General features: G+C 38.1%; 2 protein-coding genes and 1 pseudogene across 2 annotated transcripts; all 3 read right to left on the reverse strand.

Annotated features, from left to right (window-relative positions):
• Positions 1-1,762: 1,762 nt before the first annotated feature.
• Positions 1,763-2,413, reverse strand: LOC125210034. The gene has a single exon (XM_048109611.1). It carries the CDS (start codon positions 2,411-2,413, stop codon positions 1,763-1,765), a length of 651 nt encoding a protein of 216 aa, XP_047965568.1.
• A 6,465-nt stretch (positions 2,414-8,878) lies between these two features.
• On the reverse strand, positions 8,879-16,523 carry LOC125210035 (annotated as a pseudogene).
• A 1,669-nt stretch (positions 16,524-18,192) lies between these two features.
• LOC125209415 (LEAF RUST 10 DISEASE-RESISTANCE LOCUS RECEPTOR-LIKE PROTEIN KINASE-like 2.4) lies at positions 18,193-19,233 on the reverse strand. The gene has a single exon (XM_048109017.1). The coding sequence runs from the start codon at positions 19,216-19,218 to the stop codon at positions 18,247-18,249; it is 972 nt and encodes a 323-aa protein (XP_047964974.1). The 5' UTR covers positions 19,219-19,233; the 3' UTR covers positions 18,193-18,246.
• Between the last annotated feature and the right edge of the window lie 3,619 nt (positions 19,234-22,852).

Raw genomic sequence — 22,852 nt, forward strand, 5'->3', positions numbered from 1 at the left:
AGAAGATCCTGATTCTTTCCGGCGAACTTCCTCATCAATCATCAGATCTCTTACTCTGTCAACTGTCAGGTTTGTCTCTGCAGCAGTAACTGCTGTCACTGTGCCAGCCCAACTCTCAGGCAGGGACGATAGCAAAATAAGGGCATGAATTTCATCAGCGAATTTAATACCAACGGAGTTCAGTTGCGAAGTAATCATGTTGAACTCGTTGAAATGTTGTTGCACCTCCTTTCCCTCTTACATTCTAAAATTAAACAATCGTCTAATCAGATGTACCTTGTTTGCTGTTGATGGTTTCTGTTCACCATCTCCTTCGTCGACTTTGCTGCAGTCGTGTGATAAACCACCTCCTTGGACAACGATAGCCTAATCGCGCTCATCGCTTTTCTGTTCAGCAGCTCCCACTCCCCCGGTTCCATCTTTTCGGGTTTGGCTTTTAAAGGTTTCCACAGATCTTTACCGTACAGGTAATCCTCAATCTGCATCTTCCAAAATCCGAAATCAGATCCGTCAAACTTCTCTACAGCAATCTTCCCGTCGATCCCCATCGTGATTTCTGCCTCTTAAACCCTAGGCTCTAGATACCAGTTGTTGGGAAATAAACACAGGCAATCACGAATATAAAGGAGAATGAACACAACGAATTGTTTACCCAGTTCGATACAAAGTGTATCTACGTCTGGCGGCGATGCCAAGCCAAGGATTTTACTATATAATTTCAGGATGATTTTACAATGAGGGAGCACCTCTATTTATAAGCACAATAGAGAGCCCTAATTCTAGTAAAACTAGGAAACATATTCCATTAGGAAATATCTTTTATGGAATAAATCTCTCACAAGGAAATATATTTTTAGGAATCAAATCCTAAATATGGTAGGAGATATTTTAGGCTCCATAATTAACAAGTTTCTTGATGGTGGAGTATTTGTACCTCGGGTGCAAGATTCCCATTGCTCCTCATAAAAAGTTCGATTTCCCTTTCGTGATCTTGTTTTGCCTTCGCGTGCTTCTCACTGCTTCCTACGAATGCAAACGAATACAGTTACCAAGGAGGATGCAAGAGCGGCTCCGGTAATACAACCTGTCGAAGTAAAGCAGGTTGTTTAGATATTGAATCTTAATGAGAATATCTTACTGACTTACCTATGAAATGGATCTTTCTAAGTCTCGTATTTCCTGCAAACAAATTCAACATTAGTACCATATCCATATGCATTCTTCAATAAGTAAATCAATTTTTGAAGTGGACAGACTTAATCAAGAGCTCCAAGAGTCTCCTAATCATCATATATTGTTCATAAAATGCCACTACATAATAACATTAGTACTACCAAATCACAAAAATGATAAGATTCGAAATTGAATTCCAATTCCTTTCAATTCTACAACTAAAATTACGTTGCAAATTTGTACCTTACGATACACACACTGCATACACATAACACACACATACACTACACACACGCACTGCATACTACACACTGCGTGTGCACATACACACAGAACAACATAAACTGAACTAAGGTGGACAGAATAAAGTAAAAAGTGAATAAAGTAAGAAAGATAAAAAAGTTATTATATATAGAAATGACTCAACTATAATGAACTGAGATAGTACTTAAAAAGAAAAGATATGAAAACAAAATCCTTACTTGGTTTGCAGCGCCTAGAATGCGGCCGATCAGGACAGAAGCACCTAAAAAAGAAAGAAGTCTCGTTAAAACCGCAGCGGCCACCGCTCTCTCGGCTATCGCTACAGTCACTCGCCGTCCAATTCATCACAAATCCCCTCCTCAAAAACCGCCGCAACATCCACCACTTCATCATCCCCACTCAACTCCGCACGTGCCACAACACTCTCCTCGCACGTGCGCAACGCTCTCCCCACATTCCCATTGCCGCCATACATAGCCAAAGCAACTCCCTCTCTAGAACTGCTATTACAACCAACCTCGTACCTCAGCAGATCGCCCGTCGCGTTTCTGCATCTCGAAAACAGAAGGAGATTTTCGCCCCCGACGTAATTGAATCTGCCGGCAGGGAGCGTCGTGTTTCTGATTCTGATTAATCCCTGAGAGCAGTTTGACGACGACGACGATGATAATGACAGCGCTGCGGCGTTAAACACGTGTAGAGATCGGTTGTGGTAGAAAATGTCGTCGATTACATACTCGTTTTCTGACAGCTGAAGCAGTGGAAATCCATTTCTGCATTTGATCGAGAAGCCTGGGTAGCCGCAGTAGGATTGTTGAGATGTGAGGAAGAATGGGAAGCTTATGTTGGGACCGCTGCCGCCACAATTTGTTGGCAAGCAGGCTTCGTATTGGTAGTCTGCGCCGCGGCAGATTTTGGATGAGAAGGCGAGGAGAGAGAATATGAAAAGAGAGAAACTATGGAGGTTGTATTTCATGTCTATTTTCTCGATAAACTCGCAAAAATTAGTAGCAGATATATTTGCTTGCGGTTTACCAACGAAAATTAGTAGCAGATATATTTGTCTTCGTGGGAGAATGTCCACGGGTAAGTTTACTAGTGGAATAAATAGGAAAAATAGAAAAGATTGAAGCGAAACTGTATATTTTACTGCTCCACATTTCATTTTACAAAGAGTTGATTTTCAATGAGTTTGGAGTAAAGTAGTAAGGGTTGGGCGACGACATAATATTATGTTATCGGAAATAGACCAATTTATGCAATTCTTCATAGAGAACGTGCATTGAAAATTCAAATTCTTATGAGGTAGTGATAAATGTACATAAATTTATATACAAAATTGATTTTTTTCGACATTTTACATTAAAACTTATAAATATGAATTAACTTCAAACATATTACATGCTAACATATTACATGCTAATCATTTTCATACTACAATTTAATGGAAATGCAGCAGAAACAAGAAAAAGAACATGAGACATATTTCTGGAAATGTGAAATGTATATTGATTGAGTTGAGCAAACGTTTCCAACTGTGTGTGCTTATATACTAGCAGCAGAATCATCTAGAATATTGACAACACACTATATACTAACTGCCATGGACCACATTAATGTGTTGGCTCTATCTTCTCTGATCTGGTTTCTTTGGTGGTCCAAGCAATACATCTTTCCAGCTCTTCATACCTTGGATGCTTGCGTCTGTACTTGATGCTACTGCATTCTCATGGTCACTAGATTCAAGCTCTTGAGCACAGCTCATGACCTTTGTATGTTAATGGTTCGGACTGAAGGTGCATAGGCTAACACAATTTAGTGAAATATTAGAATTTTTAATTTGGTACCAACAAATTTTAGAAAAATAGTGTACTCCCAAGTTTTCATCAAATGAGTTTGTCATTTCCTTGATGTTGGAACCAAGAATACGAAGCAATAAATTGGGAACAATTTAAGTTTACCAGAATTATGTGGATTATTCAACAATAGCAGTTAATTTTCTTCATAAAAAGAGGATATCAGTGAACCTCTACAAAATGATTTCACAGGATTTAACCAATTATCTTAATTGTGGAATATCATCAAAAAATATAAATCCATATTTTTATATAATTTTCTACGATTATTTACAGTATTGAATAAAGAGGACATTTTTCTGTTGATAAAGACTTCTGTTCCAAGGAATTATATATTGCTTAAATTAATCGTTAATTTTGTAGACCTCTATTTTGATCAAGGAATAAGTTTTGATCTTGGCTGATGATTTGATTGCTTAAATTAATCATTAATTTTGTAGACCTCTATTTTGCTTTATTTTGTTGTGGATAATAGCTTTTACATACCACACCTTGTTGGATTTGCTCTAGGAATTAGGGTGTAATTTTGCATCAGATTTGTACTGCTAGATAGATATCCATATCCATATGAATAGCGTCATTCCATTTCCAAGAGAGAGATAGAAATTGGTGATTGCGAATATGAAGTTAAGGTGAATATGTGTTACCTCTCAACTCAGCTCACTCTCTCAAAGATGAAAACCTAATTTCAGAGGCTAATATGTGAAGATAAAGAACAAGAAGTAAATTGGGGATTCTTGGAGAAAGGGTAAACTCTCTTATTGAATTGAACTATCGAAGAATTACAAGTAAACTACAATATATGAAGTACATATATGCAGTAACTGCTCTTAACAAATCAGAGCTAGAAAACAACAAACAAGAGCTTCCAACGGCTCTTTTGTAACTAACTATTCTCCTTGAGCCAACGGCTCTTTTGAAGCTTGTGCTTCTACAATTTCTAGACTCCTCAAACTTAGAGCTGAGTGTGAGCTCATTCTCACAAATCTCCACCTGAGTTCACAGCTCAATCTCTGCAGCAAATGTTGATTAACTTCTTGCAATGATCAAACTTATCTCTTCCCAGAGACTTAGTTAACATGTCTGCCGGATTGTGCGAGGTGTCAATCTTTACCACCTTCGCCCTTCCCTTCTCAACCTCATCTCTAATAAAATGTAGCCTAACATCTATGTGTTTGCTCCTCTCATGAAAATATTGGTGTCGAGCCAAGCACATAGCTGAGCTACTGTCACAATGAACTACCATAGTCTCTTGATCAAAACCAAAGTCTGAGATGACTCCTTGTATCCAAAAACTCTCTTGCACAGCTGCTGTGAGAGCCATATATTCTGCTTCAGTTGTTGACAAAGCAACAACACTTTGCAACCCAGACTTCCAACTGACAACAGTTCCAAACATGGTAAACAAGTAACCGGTTTGAGACTTTCTGTTGTCAAGGTTTGTAGCATAATCAGCATCACAATATCCCACCACAACTTCCTTATTCTCCTTATCACAACCTTTAAACAGCACACCCCAGCTACTAGTACTATTTAAGTACCTCAAAATCCATCTGAGAGCATTCCAATGTTCTTTCTCAGGATCTGACATATATCTGCTAGTAACAGAAATGGAATGAGCAAGATCAGGCCTTGTGCAAATCATGGTATACATGATACTCCCAACAACACTAGCATAAGGAATTGACTCCATCTCAAGTGCTTCCTGCTCAGTTTTAGGAGCTTGTTCCTTAGAAAGTTTGAAACTCTGTGAGAGAGGAGTTGTGGCTGCTTTAGCATTCTCCATGTTGAATTTCTTGAGAACTTTTTCAATATAGTCTGACTGAAATAGCCACAGCCTTCTATCACTTCTGTCTCTCTGGATACTCATACCCAAAATCTTCCTTGCTTCACCTAAATCCTTCATCTCAAAACTGGACTGCAGATCCGCTTTTATCCTCTGTATCTCAGTCATAGATGGGCCAGCAAGGAGCATATCATCAACATAAAGCAAAAGATAGGCAACTGGAGTACTTCCTCTTTTCTTTATGTAAATGCATTCATCAAATTTGGACCTTATGAAACCAAGTCTCACCATCTGCTCATCAAACTTCCAATTCCATTGCCTAGGACTTTGCTTTAGTCCATAAAGACTTCTCTTCAACAAGAAGACTTTATTCTCTTCTCCAACCTTAGCATAGCCTTCTGGTTGATTCATGAAAATGGTTTCTTCAAGATCTCCATTGAGAAAGGCAGTTTTAACATCAAGTTGCTGCAATTCCCAATTCAACTGATTCACAACAGCAAGTAATATTCTTATTGAAGTGTGCTTCACAACTGGGGCAAACACCTCATTGAAATCAACACCTTCCTCCTGTGTAAATCCTCGAGCCACCAAACGAGCCTTGAACTTTATTCTGTCCCTATCAGTGGTCTCAACTTTCTTCTTAAACACCCACTTACAGCTCACTAACTTCCTTTCCTTTCCATCAAACTTCAGCTGAGACTTGTCAACCAATATCCAAGTTTTGTTTTTCAGTAATGACTCAATTTCTTCATTCATGGCCTCTATCCACCTTCCTTTGTCTTTGCTTTCCATTGCTTCCTTGTAGGTGAGAGGATCAGAGAGCTCTATATTCTCTGCAGCACACAGAGCATAATACACAACATCAGCTTCAGAATACCTAGCAGGAGCCTTCACATTTTGTCTCCTCACTCTATCTCTAGCAAGCTGGTAGTTACTCAAATCTTCCTCAGTCTCCATATCTCCTCCACCTTGACTGGAAGAACCACCTGTATCTGGTTCTGAATCACTATCTGGCACACTGGCTCCACCAAGCTCTTGGCTTATTGAACCTGGCTCCACCTTGAACAATTCACTACCTGCCTCATTAGAAGTCTTACTTTGATTTAGGAAAGGAAACTGAGTTTCTATAAACTTCACATCCCTACTAATGATCACCTTTTGCTTCCCAGGCTCAATGCACCAGAGCCTATAACCCTTTACTCCCTTCTGATAACCAAGCATAATGCACTTTATAGCTCTGGCTTCAAGCTTACTTTGTCTGGTATGAGCATAGGCTGCACACCCAAACACCTTATATGTAGAATAGTCACCATGAACACCATACCACATATAATCTGGAGTTTCTGATTTTAGGGCAGTAGCAGGACATTTATTGATCAAATAGGCTGCAGTATACACAGCCTCACCCCAGAATTTGCTACTCAACCCAGCACTAAGAAGCAAGCACCTCACCCTTTCGAGTATAGTTCTGTTCATTCTCTCTGCAACCCCATTTTGTTGGGGGTTGCAGGGAGCTGTCCTATGGCGCTTCATGCCCTTCTCTTTACAAAACAGATCAAACTCCTTAGACAAGTACTCAAGCCCGTTATCTGTCCTAAGGCACTTCACACTTCTACCTTTCTCTAACTCCACTTCTTTGCACCACAGTTTGAACTTAGAGAAGGTTTCAGATTTTTCTTTTAGAATATACACCCACAACTTCCTACTATAGTCATCAATAATGGACAAGTAGTACCTCCCACCACCAACAGAGGTCCCCATAAGTCATTATGAATGTAATCTAATGGTGTTGTGGATGAGTGTATACCTGTAGGGTACGGAGCCTTCTTTGCCTTTGCAAGAATGCACTCCTCGCATGAATCAAGTTTGCTACTGGTATCTCCAGGTATCAGCCCTTTCTTTACCAACTTTCTCATACTGCCCTCAGTTGGATGGCCCATCCTCGTATGCCATAACCTCAAATCTTTAGCAGGAATAGCATAACTCTCTCCATCCACAGCCTTTGCAGTAAGATAATAGAGAATGTTCTGTCTCTCAGCCTCCATTACCACTTTATCTCCTGACTTCACCAGCATCTTCCCATTAGTCAATAGAACACTGAAGCCTTTCTGCTCCAACATGCCTAAAGAGATCAAATTCCTTTTAACTTCAGGAATAAACCTTACTTCAGTAAGGATTTTGATAGAACCATCTTTTAACCTCAGCTTCACCTTCCCTACTCCCCTGATCTTGCATATGTTGTTATTTCCAAGAAGCACTGTACCATCAGTTTCATAAAGATCATGGAACCAACTCTTATTGGGGCACATGTGGAAGCTGCACCCTGAGTCCATAATCCAAGACTCACTGACCCTTCTATCCATCACATTCATGAGCTGCGCAGGGGGATCAATCCCCTCTACACAATCTGAAGAATTCTGCCCTTTGCCCTCAGAGGCTTGCTTCCTCTTCCAGGCAAAGCAGTCTTTCTTTAAGTGTCCTGGTTTCTTACACCAGTGACATAACCTTGTTTCTTTAGGCGCATCAGAGTTTGAAGCCTTGGACTCTTCAAACTTTTTCTTGAACTTTGGCTTCTTGAATTTCTTGACATTCAAAGCTTCTGCAGCCTGCACATCAGAACTCTTGGTTGTGCTTCTCTGTAACTCTTTTGCCATAAGTGCTGCATAAACTTCAGAATAGGTAATCGGCTTATCTCTGCCATATATAATAGCATCACTCAGTTGATCATAGGAGCTGGGCAAGGCATTAAGAGTCAAAATGGCCTTATCTTCATCAGAGATTTTGACATCTACTGATCCGAGATCATCGATGATCTTGTTGAACTCCTCTAGTTGCTCAATGATAGATCTCTCTGCAACAAAACTATAGGAGTAGAGCCTCTTCTTCATGTAGAGCCTATTCGCCAGAGACTTGGCCAAGTAAACTTCATCTAACTTTTCAAGAATCTCCACCGCAGTTTTTGCTTCTTGTACTTCCCTCAAAACATTATCTCCTAGGCATAAGATGACTGCGCTGTGAGCCTTCAATTGCATCTCGTCAAATTTAGCCTGACTCTTCTCATCAAGAACTGGAGCCTTCCCCTTTTCTACCGGAGTCAAAACCGCAGCCAGCCCTTGTTGAATGAGAACAGCCTTCATCTTCATTTTCCATAGGCTGTAATCATTCTTGCCTGTGAATTTCTCTGCATCGAGTCTTGCAGCCATCAAGATCGTCTGAAACTTCCGCAAACCAATCTCAATTTCCCACAGACGGCGCCACTTGTTACCTCTCAACTCAGCTCACTCTCTCAAAGATGAAAACCTAATTTCAGAGGCTAATATGTGAAGATAAAGAACAAGAAGTAAATTGGGGATTCTTGGAGAAAGGGTAAACTCTCTTATTGAATTGAACTATCGAAGAATTACAAGTAAACTACAATATATGAAGTACATATATGCAGTAACTGCTCTTAACAAATCAGAGCTAGAAAACAACAAACAAGAGCTTCCAACGGCTCTTTTGTAACTAACTATTCTCCTTGAGCCAACGGCTCTTTTGAAGCTTGTGCTTCTACAATTTCTAGACTCCTCAAACTTAGAGCTGAGTGTGAGCTCATTCTCACAATATGAAATTTAAGGAGAGAATTATTCTAAGATTTATATGTGAAGGGAAATTGTTGTAGAGTCGGCATACGATATTACATATAAAGTTATCTAAGCTACACAAACCTTGCTTAATTCTAATAATAAAGATAGATCAAATATCCAGATACAATAATATGAATAAATTGAAATCCCGATGAATGTGGGATGAAATAAAGTGTGAAAGTTGGATGAAGTTCCGATAATGCTACACTAAAATTTCACATTACTCACCTTAGCAATGAAGAAGATTCAGAAGTTGAATAGGTTGGTGCTGCGCTTTGGGATGGTTGAAGGTAAGGTTTAGGTGGAACCTCCAATGATCCAAGCTTCCCTTCCAACATCTCTATCACCCTCGTCATCGTTGGTCGGTCCTTAGGGTTTGTCTGAATGCACCACAATCCAACAATGATCATGTTTCTCTTCAAAGGCTGGCTTTCATCTTCTTCATTCATTGCTCTTTCTGCATTGACCTCCAATTCCTTGTAGATATAATTTGGGAAGTATATTTCACTTGAACGATCTACGTCTCTTCGATCAATGGTCTTCTTTCCTCCCGCCATTTCCAAAACCAACATCCCATAACTATACACATCAGACTTGTAGGAGACTTCTCCGAAGTTTCTATAAAACAGTTCAGGGGCAATGTACCCTATTGTACCTCTTGTCCCCATCATCGAGACTATGCTTGATCTGTTCGGACACAACTTAGCAAGCCCAAAATCTGAAATCCTTGGATTCATGTCCTTATCGAGGAGAATGTTCTGAGGCTTGATGTCCAAATGCAGAATCCTCGTATTACAACCTTGGTGCAAGTACTCAAGCCCTCGAGCTACCCCAACAGCAATATCAAACAACTTATCCCATCCCAACGCAGGCTCTTGGGACGATGAAACATTGTTGGCAATGAACTTTTCAAGAGAACCATTCGGCATGAAGTCATAAATGAGAGCTCTTTTTGACCCTTCAAAACAAAACCCCAACAACGCGACAATATTAACGTGCGAAGTTCTGCTAATACTGGCGACCTCATTCATGAAATCTTCTCCGTTTTCATTTGATTCATTCAAGACTTTCGCTGCCACAAGACGACCGTCGGGAAATCGCCCTTTATAAACGCTGCCAAATCCTCCTTTTCCTAATTTTTCAGTAAATGAATTGGTCATTTTCTTGATGGTGGAGTATTTGTATCTCATTGGTACAAGATTCCCATTCTTCTCCAGAAAGTGCTTGATGTCTTTTTCTTGCGCTTGTTTTGCCTTTGCACGCTTCCTCCGAATGAAAACATATGCAGCTATCAAACAGAATGTAAGAGCGGCTATAGGACCACCTTTCAAGCAAAAAAAAAACTTGTTAATATTAATGAATTTGAGAACAATGTAACTGAAAAAGTAAACATTATGGAGAGATTTTAGCAAAGTATTGGTAAATAGAACATACCTATGTAAAGTAGCATATGAAGTATGGTCTCTCCTGCAAAGAAAATTGACAGTCTTATTCGGTCAGTTGTCCCTTTCCGAAAAGTAATCTAGTCCTGGAAGTTGGATTAGAAGGTATTGAAAAAGAAAATAGATTAAAGCTTCCACAACGGATGTCTACCGGCCACGCTACAACTTCCTGCTACGATATCATTTATTTTTTTCTACACTGAGGCCATTATCACTCAAAATACTTATAGTAATAATAATAATAGTTTCTATTATTAAATTCACATAGTCGTATTTCCTTATTTGGGCCAACCCTAGTTAATATCTCATTTTACTTCCACTCCCTCTCTGACTTATTATGTGTCCCAGCCTTTTCTTTTTAGATGTCTCTTATTAATCACTATTTCCATTTTACTATTTTTGGTTATGGATTCAATTCCAATAACTTACTTCACCCACACTTTATTATAAAATTAATATATTAAGATAGGACCCACATTTCACTCGTGTTAGATCAGAGTGTGACACTTAGAAGGGATGGAGGGAGTTCTATTTTTACTAAGTAGACACTACATTCCATTAACTCATTCTTGTTACAATTATTATAAAACTAATATATAAAAGTTAGGTTCATACTCCACTAACTTTTTCCACGCCGATCAAATAATTTCTTAAATCCGCACCACTCAAATATTAGACATTTATTAAGGAAAAGGATGGAGTATAAAGAATTGTCTTATTTTCTCCTCTTTTCTTTTTCATCTTCTTTTCTCTTTTCCACCTCGCCTCAACCCACCCACCCAAACCCCTCCCTACAATGGCATCGCCCTCGCCCTGCCCATCCCACGACCGTCACAGCCCCATGCAGCCTTTCCACAATTGAGGGGGACGCCTGCCGAGCGCATTGTGCACGGCCCCCCTTCCAGGCAAGTGTCGTGGATGCTCTAAAGCCTCAAGTTTAGTGCTATAGACATAATTCCAATCAAGAAATGAAGGTAGACATGATATTCCCCCCGTCTCCCATTAAGCATCCACTTTTACTATTTCCATCCGTCACCCATTTCACTTTTTATCATATACTCCCTCCGTCCCATAATAGATGTCTTTTTAGTTTGTTGCTATTTTTATTTTTGGAAAAAGTTCTCTCCCACATGAATATAAATATTATATTTTCTCTCTCCATTTAACACACAAAACAAAACCTCTTAAATCTCGTGCCGTCTCACAAGTGTGACATCTTTTGTGGGACGGAGGGAGTACCGGTAATCATGTCTCACATTCCACTTATATATCATTTCTGCTAACCTTTTCAATTCACTTTCATTTACATTCCTTAAAACTTAATGTGGACACTTAATAGAGGACGGATCGGAACTTACTTAGAAAGGTTACAAGTCAAGAAGAGCTCACCTGGTCCGCAGCTCCTAGAACGCGGCCCGTCACGGCAGAAACACCTAAAATGGTCAGAATTCTCATCAAAACCGCAGCGGCCGCCGCTCTCTTGGCAAGCACTACAATCACTCGCCGCCGTCCAATTCATCACAAATCCCCTCCCCAAAACCGCCGCAACATCCACCACTTCATCTCCCCTCTCATCCTCATTCAGATCCGCATGTACGGCCACGCTCTCCACACAAGTCCCAACCGCTCTCCCCAAATTTCCATTGCCGCCATACATAGCCAAATTACTCGTCACCGAGGAGATGGTGATCCCTGTCGCCGATGCACCGGTGATGGTCGCCGACGGAGTGTTGGTGGACGCCGGTGCACGGCTTCCACCGGCCCCCGTCACAGTCTCACTACTATGACAAGCAACCTGGTACCTCAGTAGCTCGCCCGTCACGTCACTGCAGCCGGAAAAAAGTAGAAATTCTCTGCCGCCGACGTAATTCAGTTTGCCGGCGGGGAGAGTCGTGTTTCGGCTTGAATATATAGTGCAATTTGATGACGATTGCGCTGCGGCGTCGACCACGTGGATAGATTGGTTGTGGTAAAAAATGTCTTTGATTACATACTCGTTTTCCGAGAGGTGGAGAAGTGGAAATCCAGTGCTGCTGCAGTTGATCGCGAAGATTGGGAAGCCGCAGTAGGATTGCTGTCTTTGTTGAGATGGAAGGAAAAATGGGTAGCTTATGTTGGGACCGTTGCCGCAGTTCGCAGGCGCACAGGCTTCGTATCGGTAGTCTGCTCCATGGCTGATTTTGGAGGAGATGATGATGATGATGAGAGATAAAATGCAGAGAGAGAAAGTGTGGAGGTTGTCTGTATTCATGTCTAAATTCTTTGAAGAAAAGTGAACGTCTGCCTTCAATTTTTAACTATCTAGGTGTTGTTGACCAAATTTCGTGTTTGAATGAGTACTCTCTGCACCAAGTGATTCATTTCATTTTTTATTGTTCCTACGAGTGACTGATTTCTATATTTAGCTGAAAATAAAATATTTATTTTTTATTTTCTCCTTCCACCATTAAAAGTCTTATTTCTTGGCAATACGGTTTTTACAAAATGTTAAAAAAATGGATGAAAAAATATTAGTGAAATATGAGTCCCACTTGTATATACTTATATTAGTTTTAAATAAAATGTGAGTGGAATGTGAGACTCTGTTACCATTTATAATAAAAATGAACTGAGACTACTATTTGCAGACGAACTAAAATGGAAAAAATGAGATTCCTCCTCGCGGACAGAGAGAATATTATTTATTATTTTTCTAGCAATTATTTTGTTGTAGAAATGAAACCTTACTCTTGCTAGACCGCTGTTTTAATTTATTTTGCTGTGGATAATAGTTTGTCCACACCAAACCTTGTCGCATTTGCAATTACGTACGGTTTGAAGAAGATGCTTACAAAGAAAATAATGTTGAACATATCAATAAGTAGAATCCACAACTTCATTATACAATATGTCATTGTCTCTAATATAAATCCTACTTAATACGTTGAAAAAATGGTAGTATAATACTACTAATTAATTCCCAACTTCCCATATAACACTGACTGGCGACCATTTCCGAATATCTAGAATGAACCCAACTTTGAATGGACAATTGGACTCATTTTAGTGTTGTTTCTTCCTATATTTCCTTTTCAATAAAAAAAGAAATAGGATACATTCTTCTTGTTCTGTAAAACAGTGCCCTTCACTTTCTGCAAGGCCAATGCTAACTTGCAAAAAGGACGAAATTCCAATATTGCTACAGAAAATTTAACATAACTTACCAAACAAATTAAAATAAAATACTATAAAGATTCGGAAGTTGAATAGGATGGTGGTGGTCTAGGAGGTGAATACAGGTAAGGCTTAGGTGGAACCTCCAATTACTCAATTGCTTTCCCTTCCAACATCTCTACCACCCTCGTCATCGACGGTCGGTCCTTAGGGTTTGTCTGAATGCACCATAACCCTACAATGATCAAATTTCTCTTCACGCGTTGGCTTTCATCTTCTTCGTCCAATGCTCCAGCAAGATCACCATCTCTTTCAGTATTCATCTCAATCTGCTTGTAGAGATATGTGGGGAAATATATTTCACTAGTACAATCTACATCTCTTCGATCAACGGTTTTCCTTCCCCCAACCATATCCAAAACCAGCATCCATAACTATACACATCAAACTTGTAAGAGACTTCTCCGAAGTTTCTAGAAAACACTTCAGGGGCAATGTATCCTATTGTACCTCTTGTCCCCATCATAGACACTATGCTTGATCTATTCGGACACAATTTAGCAAGCCCAAAATCTGAAATCCTTGGATTCATATCCTTATCGAGAAGAATGTTCTGAGGCTTGATGTCCAAATGTAGAATCCTCGTATTACAGCCTTGGTGCAAGTATTCCAGCCCTCGAGCTATCCCAGCAGCGATCTCAAACAATTTATCCCATCCCAACCCAGGAGATGGTGAGGCATTGTTGCCAATGAACTTTTCAAGAGAACCATTTGGCATGAAGTCATAAATGAGAGCTCTTTTTGAACCTTCAAAACAAAACCCCAACAACGCGACAATATTAACGTGGGAAGTTCTGCTTAGGGCTGGGGAAAAATATCGAAAAAATGATATATCGCTCGTATCGTATTGAAAAATATCGAAAAATTATTGAATTTTCGATATATCATAATTTTCGATACGATACAATATCGTATCGTAAGTTTTCGATACGATAACGATATGAATTTTCTTATATCGCGATATATCGTTTTATATCGAATATACGATATATATCGATATTTTCGATATATCGTTTTATATCGAATATACGATATATATCGTATATATCGAAACATATTGAAATTCAATACATATTAAAATTTTAAATTATAAATATATATAAATCCATTTAATTAATTAATATATTTATAAAATATATACATGTAACCCTAAATCCCTAGGATTTGGAACCCTATCGTTCACCTCACGCTCACGCCGTCTATCTCTCAAATCCCAATCTCACTCTCACGAATACGATTCTCTCACAATTCATCGTCCACGCCTCCACGGTCCATCTCCGGCGACGTCCTCCAGCTTCTCTCACGCTCCCCACCGCATCTCTTATCTCCGGCGAGCGGCTGCAGGCTTGCAGCTCCTATATTCTACAACCCTTCAGCTTCAGTAGACTTAAATTAATTAAGTGAGTATTTTAATTTATGTTCTATATAAGCAATTTCATGGTTTATAAACTTCCAAGATGATTCCATTCTTTAATTATCTTACCAAATTAAGTTGGTCACTTTTTATTTGAAGCCAAGTTGTTGTACAAATGTGGTATGCTATTTATTTGCAATGGATTTAATTAAGTAGTGATTAAATATGAATGCGTCAGCATCATAAACGAAAAGTATTCAGTATACTCCAAATCCAATCATTCTCAATGTCTTTAATATGTGTGAATATTAAGGAGCAATAATCAACTGTTGTCTGTTCTAAAGCAACAATCAAATTATAAGTATGTATGTTTCTTGGTGTTGTTCAGGTTCTATGGAAAATTTTTGAAGGATGATTACCTTCTCCAGATGCAGATACAGACAAATCCCCACTTGCATTTGATGGTCCCTGCATAAGATATTAAAACTCATTCATTTTTCATATATTAATAATTCCATTTTATGTTTTTTTTAGGCTCAAGTCACTCAACCATTACTCAAGAGAATCGAGATGGTTCTCTAAATGTATCTTCTACTAGTTGATCCACCAAATGATGAGGTATTAGTCTTAAATTTGGTTGCTATCTGATATGTGGTAGCCATTAGGCTTCTTAATTGAGATTGAGTTCATAAGTAAATTATATGAGTTGATATGACTGGATTGGTCTATTATTATAGACTTTGTTTTATAAATTGTGATTGAATTCATAAGTGGTACTACATGAGAAGATATGGCAGGATTGGTCGATTGGTCTATTGTTCTAGACTTTGATTTTAGCTTGTGTTTGCAGAGCTCTCATTTTGCTAAAGCAGATAGTTTAAATCATTAATTTATTTGATAACATTGATATGAAGCTCACTGCATTAAACTGTCTGCTAACATTGAGTCATTAGTCTAAGTGACTAAGTTATCCATGACAAAATTATTATGTAACACTTCAAGCAATATATAGTCAGTGCTATTCTCTTATTTGTGTTTGTAATTTGTCAATTAAATGTCCACTTCTTTGTGTTGTATATCTAATTGTATATGCCCATTTTATTGTTCAATTCTAATCTCTCATCTCTCTTGATCTTGGATTATGTAGGTTAATATTTCTAGATGATTTCGACAAGATGAAGGGTTCGGTGTTCAAGAATCAAGATCAAGACAACTACTAGTTTTTTTTTGGAATGATAGTGTTGTATTTTGATTATGGAGATAAGAATACTATTTATTTTATTGTGTTCAAGTTTTATTAATTTTGTGTCATTTTTCAGTTTTGAAATCATTTTTTTTTATATACAGGTTTTCGATACGATACGATATTTCGATATATCGTACCGAAATTCGATATAGAACGATATATCGAATTTCGGTACGATATATCGAAATATCGATACGATAACGATACGAATATTATCCATATCGAAATTTCGATATATCGAAATTCGATATATCGAAACTTTCGATACGATAACGATATGAAATTCTTTCATATCGATATTTTCGATACAAACCACGATATAACGTTTTCGATACGATATATCGTATCGATCCACCCCTAGTTCTTCTAATACTGGCGACCTCATTCATGAAATCTTCCCCGATTCCATTCGATTCATTCAAGACTTTCACAGCTACTAGACGACCGTTTGGAAATTGACCTTTGTAAACACTACCAAATCCTCCTCTTCCTAATTTTTCACTAAATGAATTGGTCATTTTCTTGATGCTGGAGTATTTGTATCTCATCGGTACAAGATTCCCATTGTCCTTTAGAAAGAGTTCAATGTCTCAATCACGATCTTGCTTTGCCTTTTCACGCTTCCTCCGAATGAAAAGCAATACAATTATCAGAGAGGATGCAAGAGATAAAATATCCAAATAGGGATATGGTGGTTATTGTTGCGTGATTTGCTAGGATAAATAAGGGGATTTCGAAATCTTAGGCTATTTAATTAGCCTATGATTTAATTTGATATTTTACGGAGTAGAATAAAATATCACGGAGCAGAATAAAAATAATAATCTCCCCAATTAATATGAAATAGGCGTGATATTTGAATCTCTACACAAGGATTCAAATTAAAATCCTAATTTAAATAGGATATGACAAGATCTTCTTAGATATGACAAGATATGCTAGGATATTTGAATTTATTTATGGAAGGGAATAAATAAGGGATCAAATAATATAATAAAATAATCTCTTCTCTTATAAAATAGGAGATTTCAAAAATCTCCTTAGATAACCATAGGGATCGAAATTTTCATGGAGAAAATAAGGAATGATCGGACTTTGGATATAATTTAAATAATTATCCCTAGCCATAATTAAATCCAAGAAAATAGAATTTCTCCTCCAATAAATAGGAGGGGTTGAAAACTCCAAATAAATAAATAAATAATGATCCTATTAAATTCTCACTCATCCCTTAAGAAAATAATTCACCACAATATTATTTCACCCCGCATTTCGCATCACCAAATCCACCATTCAAGTTTCACCGCCACATCACATTTTCCACAATATTGACTATTCAACAGCCACGTCATATATTCAACAAGTTTGACTATTCAACTCCGTCTCAACTCCCAATCGCAATTAGGTCACAACGAATAATGCAATAAATCACTCATAATGCAATAAATCACTCATAATTAATCCACATATATCATAGTATTAAAAGCATTTAATGCAAAAATTTTCACGTCTCAAAAATTAGGGTTCGAAAAAGTGGGATGTTATGGGACATTTCGAATCAGCTTTGAGTAGTAGAAGAAGAAGATGGCATGGCAGCAACATTACATACTTGCCAAGAGCCATTGTGTTTTGTGTTGGTTTTTTTACTTGAAAAAGTTGTGTTAAATGCTGATGTATGGATATATTAAGTCATTGGCACCATCATTCACTCTAATTGACTTGGCCTTCCCTCTTCTACACTACACTTCAGTTGACTAGCATTGACCTACATTACACATCCATTTATTGGATATGACATATATAAAGTTTACTAAGCCACACAAATTTTCGACCCTTGATATATTAAGAACCCTCTAAAATCCTGGTGGTGAAGATATCAAGTGAATTTTTATTGTTTACGTTAACACATAATACTTGAAGACTTGAACCTTAACTTTTATTTATTCTAGCAAATAAAGATTGATAAAATATACAAATAGATAAAGTACTTAGTAGCAAGATGGACAATTTGTAGGAACTTAAGACTATTGTGTATATGACAACCTTACTTGAACATGATAATAGGCTTGTACATCTGTATCCTTCATTCCTAAGGAGATACTAGAAAACTACGTTTGGTGGATGAACCATGGTTGTCTGACAGACTTCTAAATAAAAAGACTATTGTCTATATGTCTAGCTAATATTTATGAAAACAAATGCAAATCCTGATTAATGTTGGATGAAGGTACAATATTGCTACATTATAATTTCACATAATTACCATACAAATTCAAGAGCAAACTACTATAAAGATTCAGAAGTTGAATAGGCTGGGGCTGGTCTTGGGGATGGTTGAAGGTAAGGTTTAGGTGGAACCTCCAATGATCCAAGCTTCCCTTCCAACATCTCTACAACCCTTGTCATCGACGGTCGGTCTTTAGGGTTTGTCTGAATGCACCACAACCCAACAATGATCATGTTTCTCTTCACAGGTTGGCTTTCATCTTCTTCATTCATTGCTTCGAAAATATTTCCATCTCTTTCTGCATTGCCCTCAACTTCCTTGTAGAAATAATTTGGGAAATATATTTCGCTTGTATGTTCGACTTCTCTTGGATCAATGGCCTTCTTTCCTCCAGCCATTTCCAAAACCAACATTCCGTAACTATACACATCAGATTTATACGAGACATCTCCAAAGTTTCTCGAAAACACTTCAGGGGCAATGTACCCAATTGTCCCTCTTGCCACAAACATGGAGACTATACTCGACCTATTTGGACACATTTTAGCAAGCCCAAAATCTGAAATCCTTGGGTTCATGTCCTTATCCAGAAGTATGTTTTGAGGCTTGATGTCCAAATGCAAAATCCTTGTATTACAGCCTTGATGCAAGTACTCGAGCCCTCGAGCTATCCCAAGAGTGATCTCAAACAATTTATCCCATCCCAACGTAGACTCTTGAGATGTGGAAGCATTGTTGCCAATGAACTTTTCAAGAGAACCATTAGGCATGAAGTCATAAATGAGAGCTCTTTTCGAACCTTCAAAACAAAACCCCAACAGCGCAACAATATTAACATGGGATGTTCTGCTAATGCTAGCGACCTCATTCATGAAATCTTCCCCGTCTTCATTTGATTCATTCAAGACTTTCACTGCCACAAGATGACCGTCAGGAAATTGTCCTTTATAAACACTGCCAAATCCTCCTCTTCCTAATTTTTCACTAAATGAATTGGTCATTTTCTTGATGCTGGAGTATTTGTATCTCATTGGTACAAGATTCCCATTGTCCTTTAGAAAGAGTTCGATGTCTCGATCACGATCTTGCTTTGCCTTTTCACGCTTCCTCCGAATGAAAATCAATACAATTATCAGACAGGATGCAAGAGAGGCTATCACTGGTACCACTGATTATCATAAATCAAGAACAAATCAAGTTACACAAATCACAGAATTTGTATGCTTTTAATCAATGTAGAGAGAGTTAGCTTACATGTAGCTAATAATATCATCCTCAACTTATTTTCTGAAACAGAATTCAAACAAAGAAATCACCATTTCTGGTAGTTAGATCAATGCCAAAAAATTGATGCAAACAACACGACTAGGCATGGATTTAGAAATGTATAGAGCACAGACAGTCTATTCATTCGTGTTAGAGCCAAAAATTTCTAGACACAAACAAATGATACCTCGTTTGCAGTAGAATGTGTTATTGTTGGCAGTGAAACACTGCCCTCCTTCATTGAAACAACTAACACATTCATAAGAAACATCCCATTCAAGAGTAAAATCAGCAGTTATCACACTGAACAAATCATCAGAGTTTCGACTAAGATTTTATAGGCAGCTGAACTAACGAACAACCTTCCGGAGGTTCAATTTGCTCGGAAGGAGCACCATCGGACAATGGGATTTTATAGTACGTACACAGTGTAGAGGCACTCTATCTTGCTATAGTTTTCGAAGTATTCATCAAATTTAGACATATCAGTAGGTTCGGTGTTGCAGGGGAACAAGGTGAGATTTGGACAGAATGAGACTGAAATCGAAGGAGATCGAAGCATGGATTGATTCATGAAAGAAAAGCAGCTTTTGTTAAGCAATTGAGCTTCAAGCTGAGGATTACGAATCAAGATTTTGTTTGATGAATTGTACTCTAAAATAGAGAAGCCAAGATTTTCACCACCTAAATGGATCACTTGATCATCCGAATCACAGCCATCAACAGCGATTAATCCGCAGTCGGGATCATCAGCTCTTGTTAATGGGAAGTTGAGAGTGTGATCTCCACACTTTAAGGAATCTGAGCATTTCGAATCAGCAGATTTGAAGAGATGAAGATGGAAGGGGAGGAAGAAAAAGAGCAAGAGAGGCGGTGGCGTCCATGTAAGAGAAAAAGAAGGTTTATAAGAGAACTGTGCTTGGTGATCTACTATGGTTAAGTTTCCTAGTTTTTAATTCTGACTGCTACCCCTGCCACGAGTCGGTCGCACTGGGCCCGTTTCTGGCAGATTATTTTACCATTCACTACTCCTACAACACTACTACGTAAAAAATGCAGACAAAAACATGATTTAATCGAAATCAAGATGAAACATTACCTCGTTCTCTACGGCAGTAAAACTGATTGCTGTCGTTAGTGAGACACTGCCCTCCTCGCTCATAACAATCATAACATTCTTCAGATAAACTCCACTCTAGAGTGAAATTCGAACTAAACAAATCGAACACATCACCAGAGAAATTTTGGGCAGACCTAAATGGCATTTGATTCATTGTACATCCCGATCCTGGAAGCACATCATCAATTACCGCAGGAGCTTCCTCTGTCGCTTCTCTCTTGTAATAAATCTCTAAGATATCGCAGCTTATATTCTCGTAGTCGTAGTGCTTGAAGTAATGTACAACTCTTTGACTCGAATTGAAGCAGTTGAAGGTGGTGAGATTAGGAGAGTACGAAAACGAAACCAGAGGAGATTTTGGCAGCGATACGTTTGCGAAGGAGTTACAGCTTCTTCCATTGAAGTAGTTTGCTAGAACAGTATCGTGGATCAGAAATTTGTTGTCTGAAACTTTCCCAAGCAGATCCATCGGATATTCTCGCAGGTAAATTAGTGGATTTTTGTGAGGGAGGCTGCAATTGACTGGGATTAATCCGCATTTGGGGTGATTTATATCGGTGAAGGGGAATTCGATGCTGAAATTTCTGCAGGGGTAGGATTTCTCGCATTTTGATTCAACTTTGATCAGAAAAAGGAGATGGCAGATTAGGAAAAGGAGTGAGTGCAGATTTTTGGTAGAAGCCATAATTTGAATTGCTTCAAGAAAATCATGCGCTTCAAATAGGCCATAATCACAGTCCTCTTTCATATACAACGTGCTAGTTGACTTGGAATTAGTCATTGAAGACTACACTCTCATAATATCGCCTATACTTATATCCTATAGCGTCACGCATCGGTTACGAGAGCAATTGGGGTTTATAGATTAACCGAACTCTTATTCACGACAAACTAGTCTTTTGGGTTGAAGTTTCCTATTTGGTCAATGCTTTCATTGAGACCCAAACAACTCGTAGTGGTGGCCCTTGGAAGACAGCCATGACCAACGAGTATATTTGGGCCGACTTGGAGTAGTGGTTGAAAAAAAAAGGTCAGTCGTGACCAACGAAGGTGTTCACCCTTAAAGGAAGATAATTGATATTCTCTCTGTCCCTAAAGAGTATGAACATTTGGTTTAACATAAGTTTTAATGCGTAATTAGAAAAGTAAGAGAGAGATAGAAAAAGTTTTTAAAGTATTGTTAGTAGAGAATGATTCTCACTTCATTAAAGAGAAAAAAGTTTTCAAAATTAGAAAGTTCGTACTTTTTAGAGACGGACTAAAAAAGAAATAGTTCATACTTTTCAGGGCCGGAGAGAGTATGTCTTTAACGTCACACATTAATCATGAGAATAACAGCTATGGCGTTTATGGATTAGATGGACATTGATATTATATACTCCCTCCGTCCAACAATAGGAGTCCCATTTCTTATCGGTGCGGGTTTTAAGAAATGTTAAGAAAAGTGAGTGGAAGAAAGTTAGTGGAATAGGGGTCCCACTTGTATATATTAGTTTTAAATGATATGTGAGTGGAATGGGTTGGTGGAATGTGGGGCCTCTTTACCATTTATGGTAATTATGAACCGGGACTCCTATTCGTGGACGGACCAAAATGGAAAAACGGGACTCCTATTCGCTAACGGAGGGAGTACCATATAGGTAGGATCAACTGACTGACCTTTTTTGTAATGGATAATAGGTTATTGGTTTGACTTAATATGTTAATAGAGAGAAAACAAAATAAATTTTAAAACAAATGATGTAGCTGTATGAAAATTGAATATATTTATTGAAATATTAGTCCTTAAATACTCTCTCCATCTCATAAAAATAGTTTTCTATTTCCATTTTTATCTTTCCCACAAAAATGGCCTATTTCTATTTTTAGCAAGATTTTTTTCTCTCTTTTTAAGGTGAGCTCATTCTCCACTAACAATACTTCAATCATTTTTTTTAATATCTTTCATTCTTTACTAATTTCACATTTTTAGCTTATGTTGGGAGCGTTGCCGCAATTCTCCGGCACACAAGCTTCGTATAGGTATTCTGCTCCACGGCAGATTTTCGAGGAGATGATGATGATGATGAGAGATAATATGCGGAAAGAGAGAGTGTGGAGGTTCATGTCTAATTCTTGAGGAATGAGATGAAGAAAAACTTAGTTATATGACTGTTGTTTTTTTTAGTTCAATAAGTTGGGATGGAATGGTTTTTTTTTTTTTCCCATGAATCTTGTTAAGTTGTGGCCATGTTAAATTTGGAATGGAATCTACCACGTGATTGGCTAATTGACTTGGT

This window comes from Salvia hispanica, chromosome 3 (assembly GCF_023119035.1).
Source record: "Salvia hispanica cultivar TCC Black 2014 chromosome 3, UniMelb_Shisp_WGS_1.0, whole genome shotgun sequence".
Lineage (NCBI taxonomy): Eukaryota > Viridiplantae > Streptophyta > Magnoliopsida > Lamiales > Lamiaceae > Salvia > Salvia hispanica.

What these genes read in the sequence shown, in the direction of transcription:
- LOC125210034 (XM_048109611.1), bottom strand. Translation starts at nt 2,413, where the DNA reads ATGAAATACAACCTCCATAGTTTCTCTCTTTTCATATTCTCTCTCCTC.
- LOC125209415 (XM_048109017.1), bottom strand. Translation starts at nt 19,218, where the DNA reads ATGAGATACAAATACTCCAGCATCAAGAAAATGACCAATTCATTTAGT.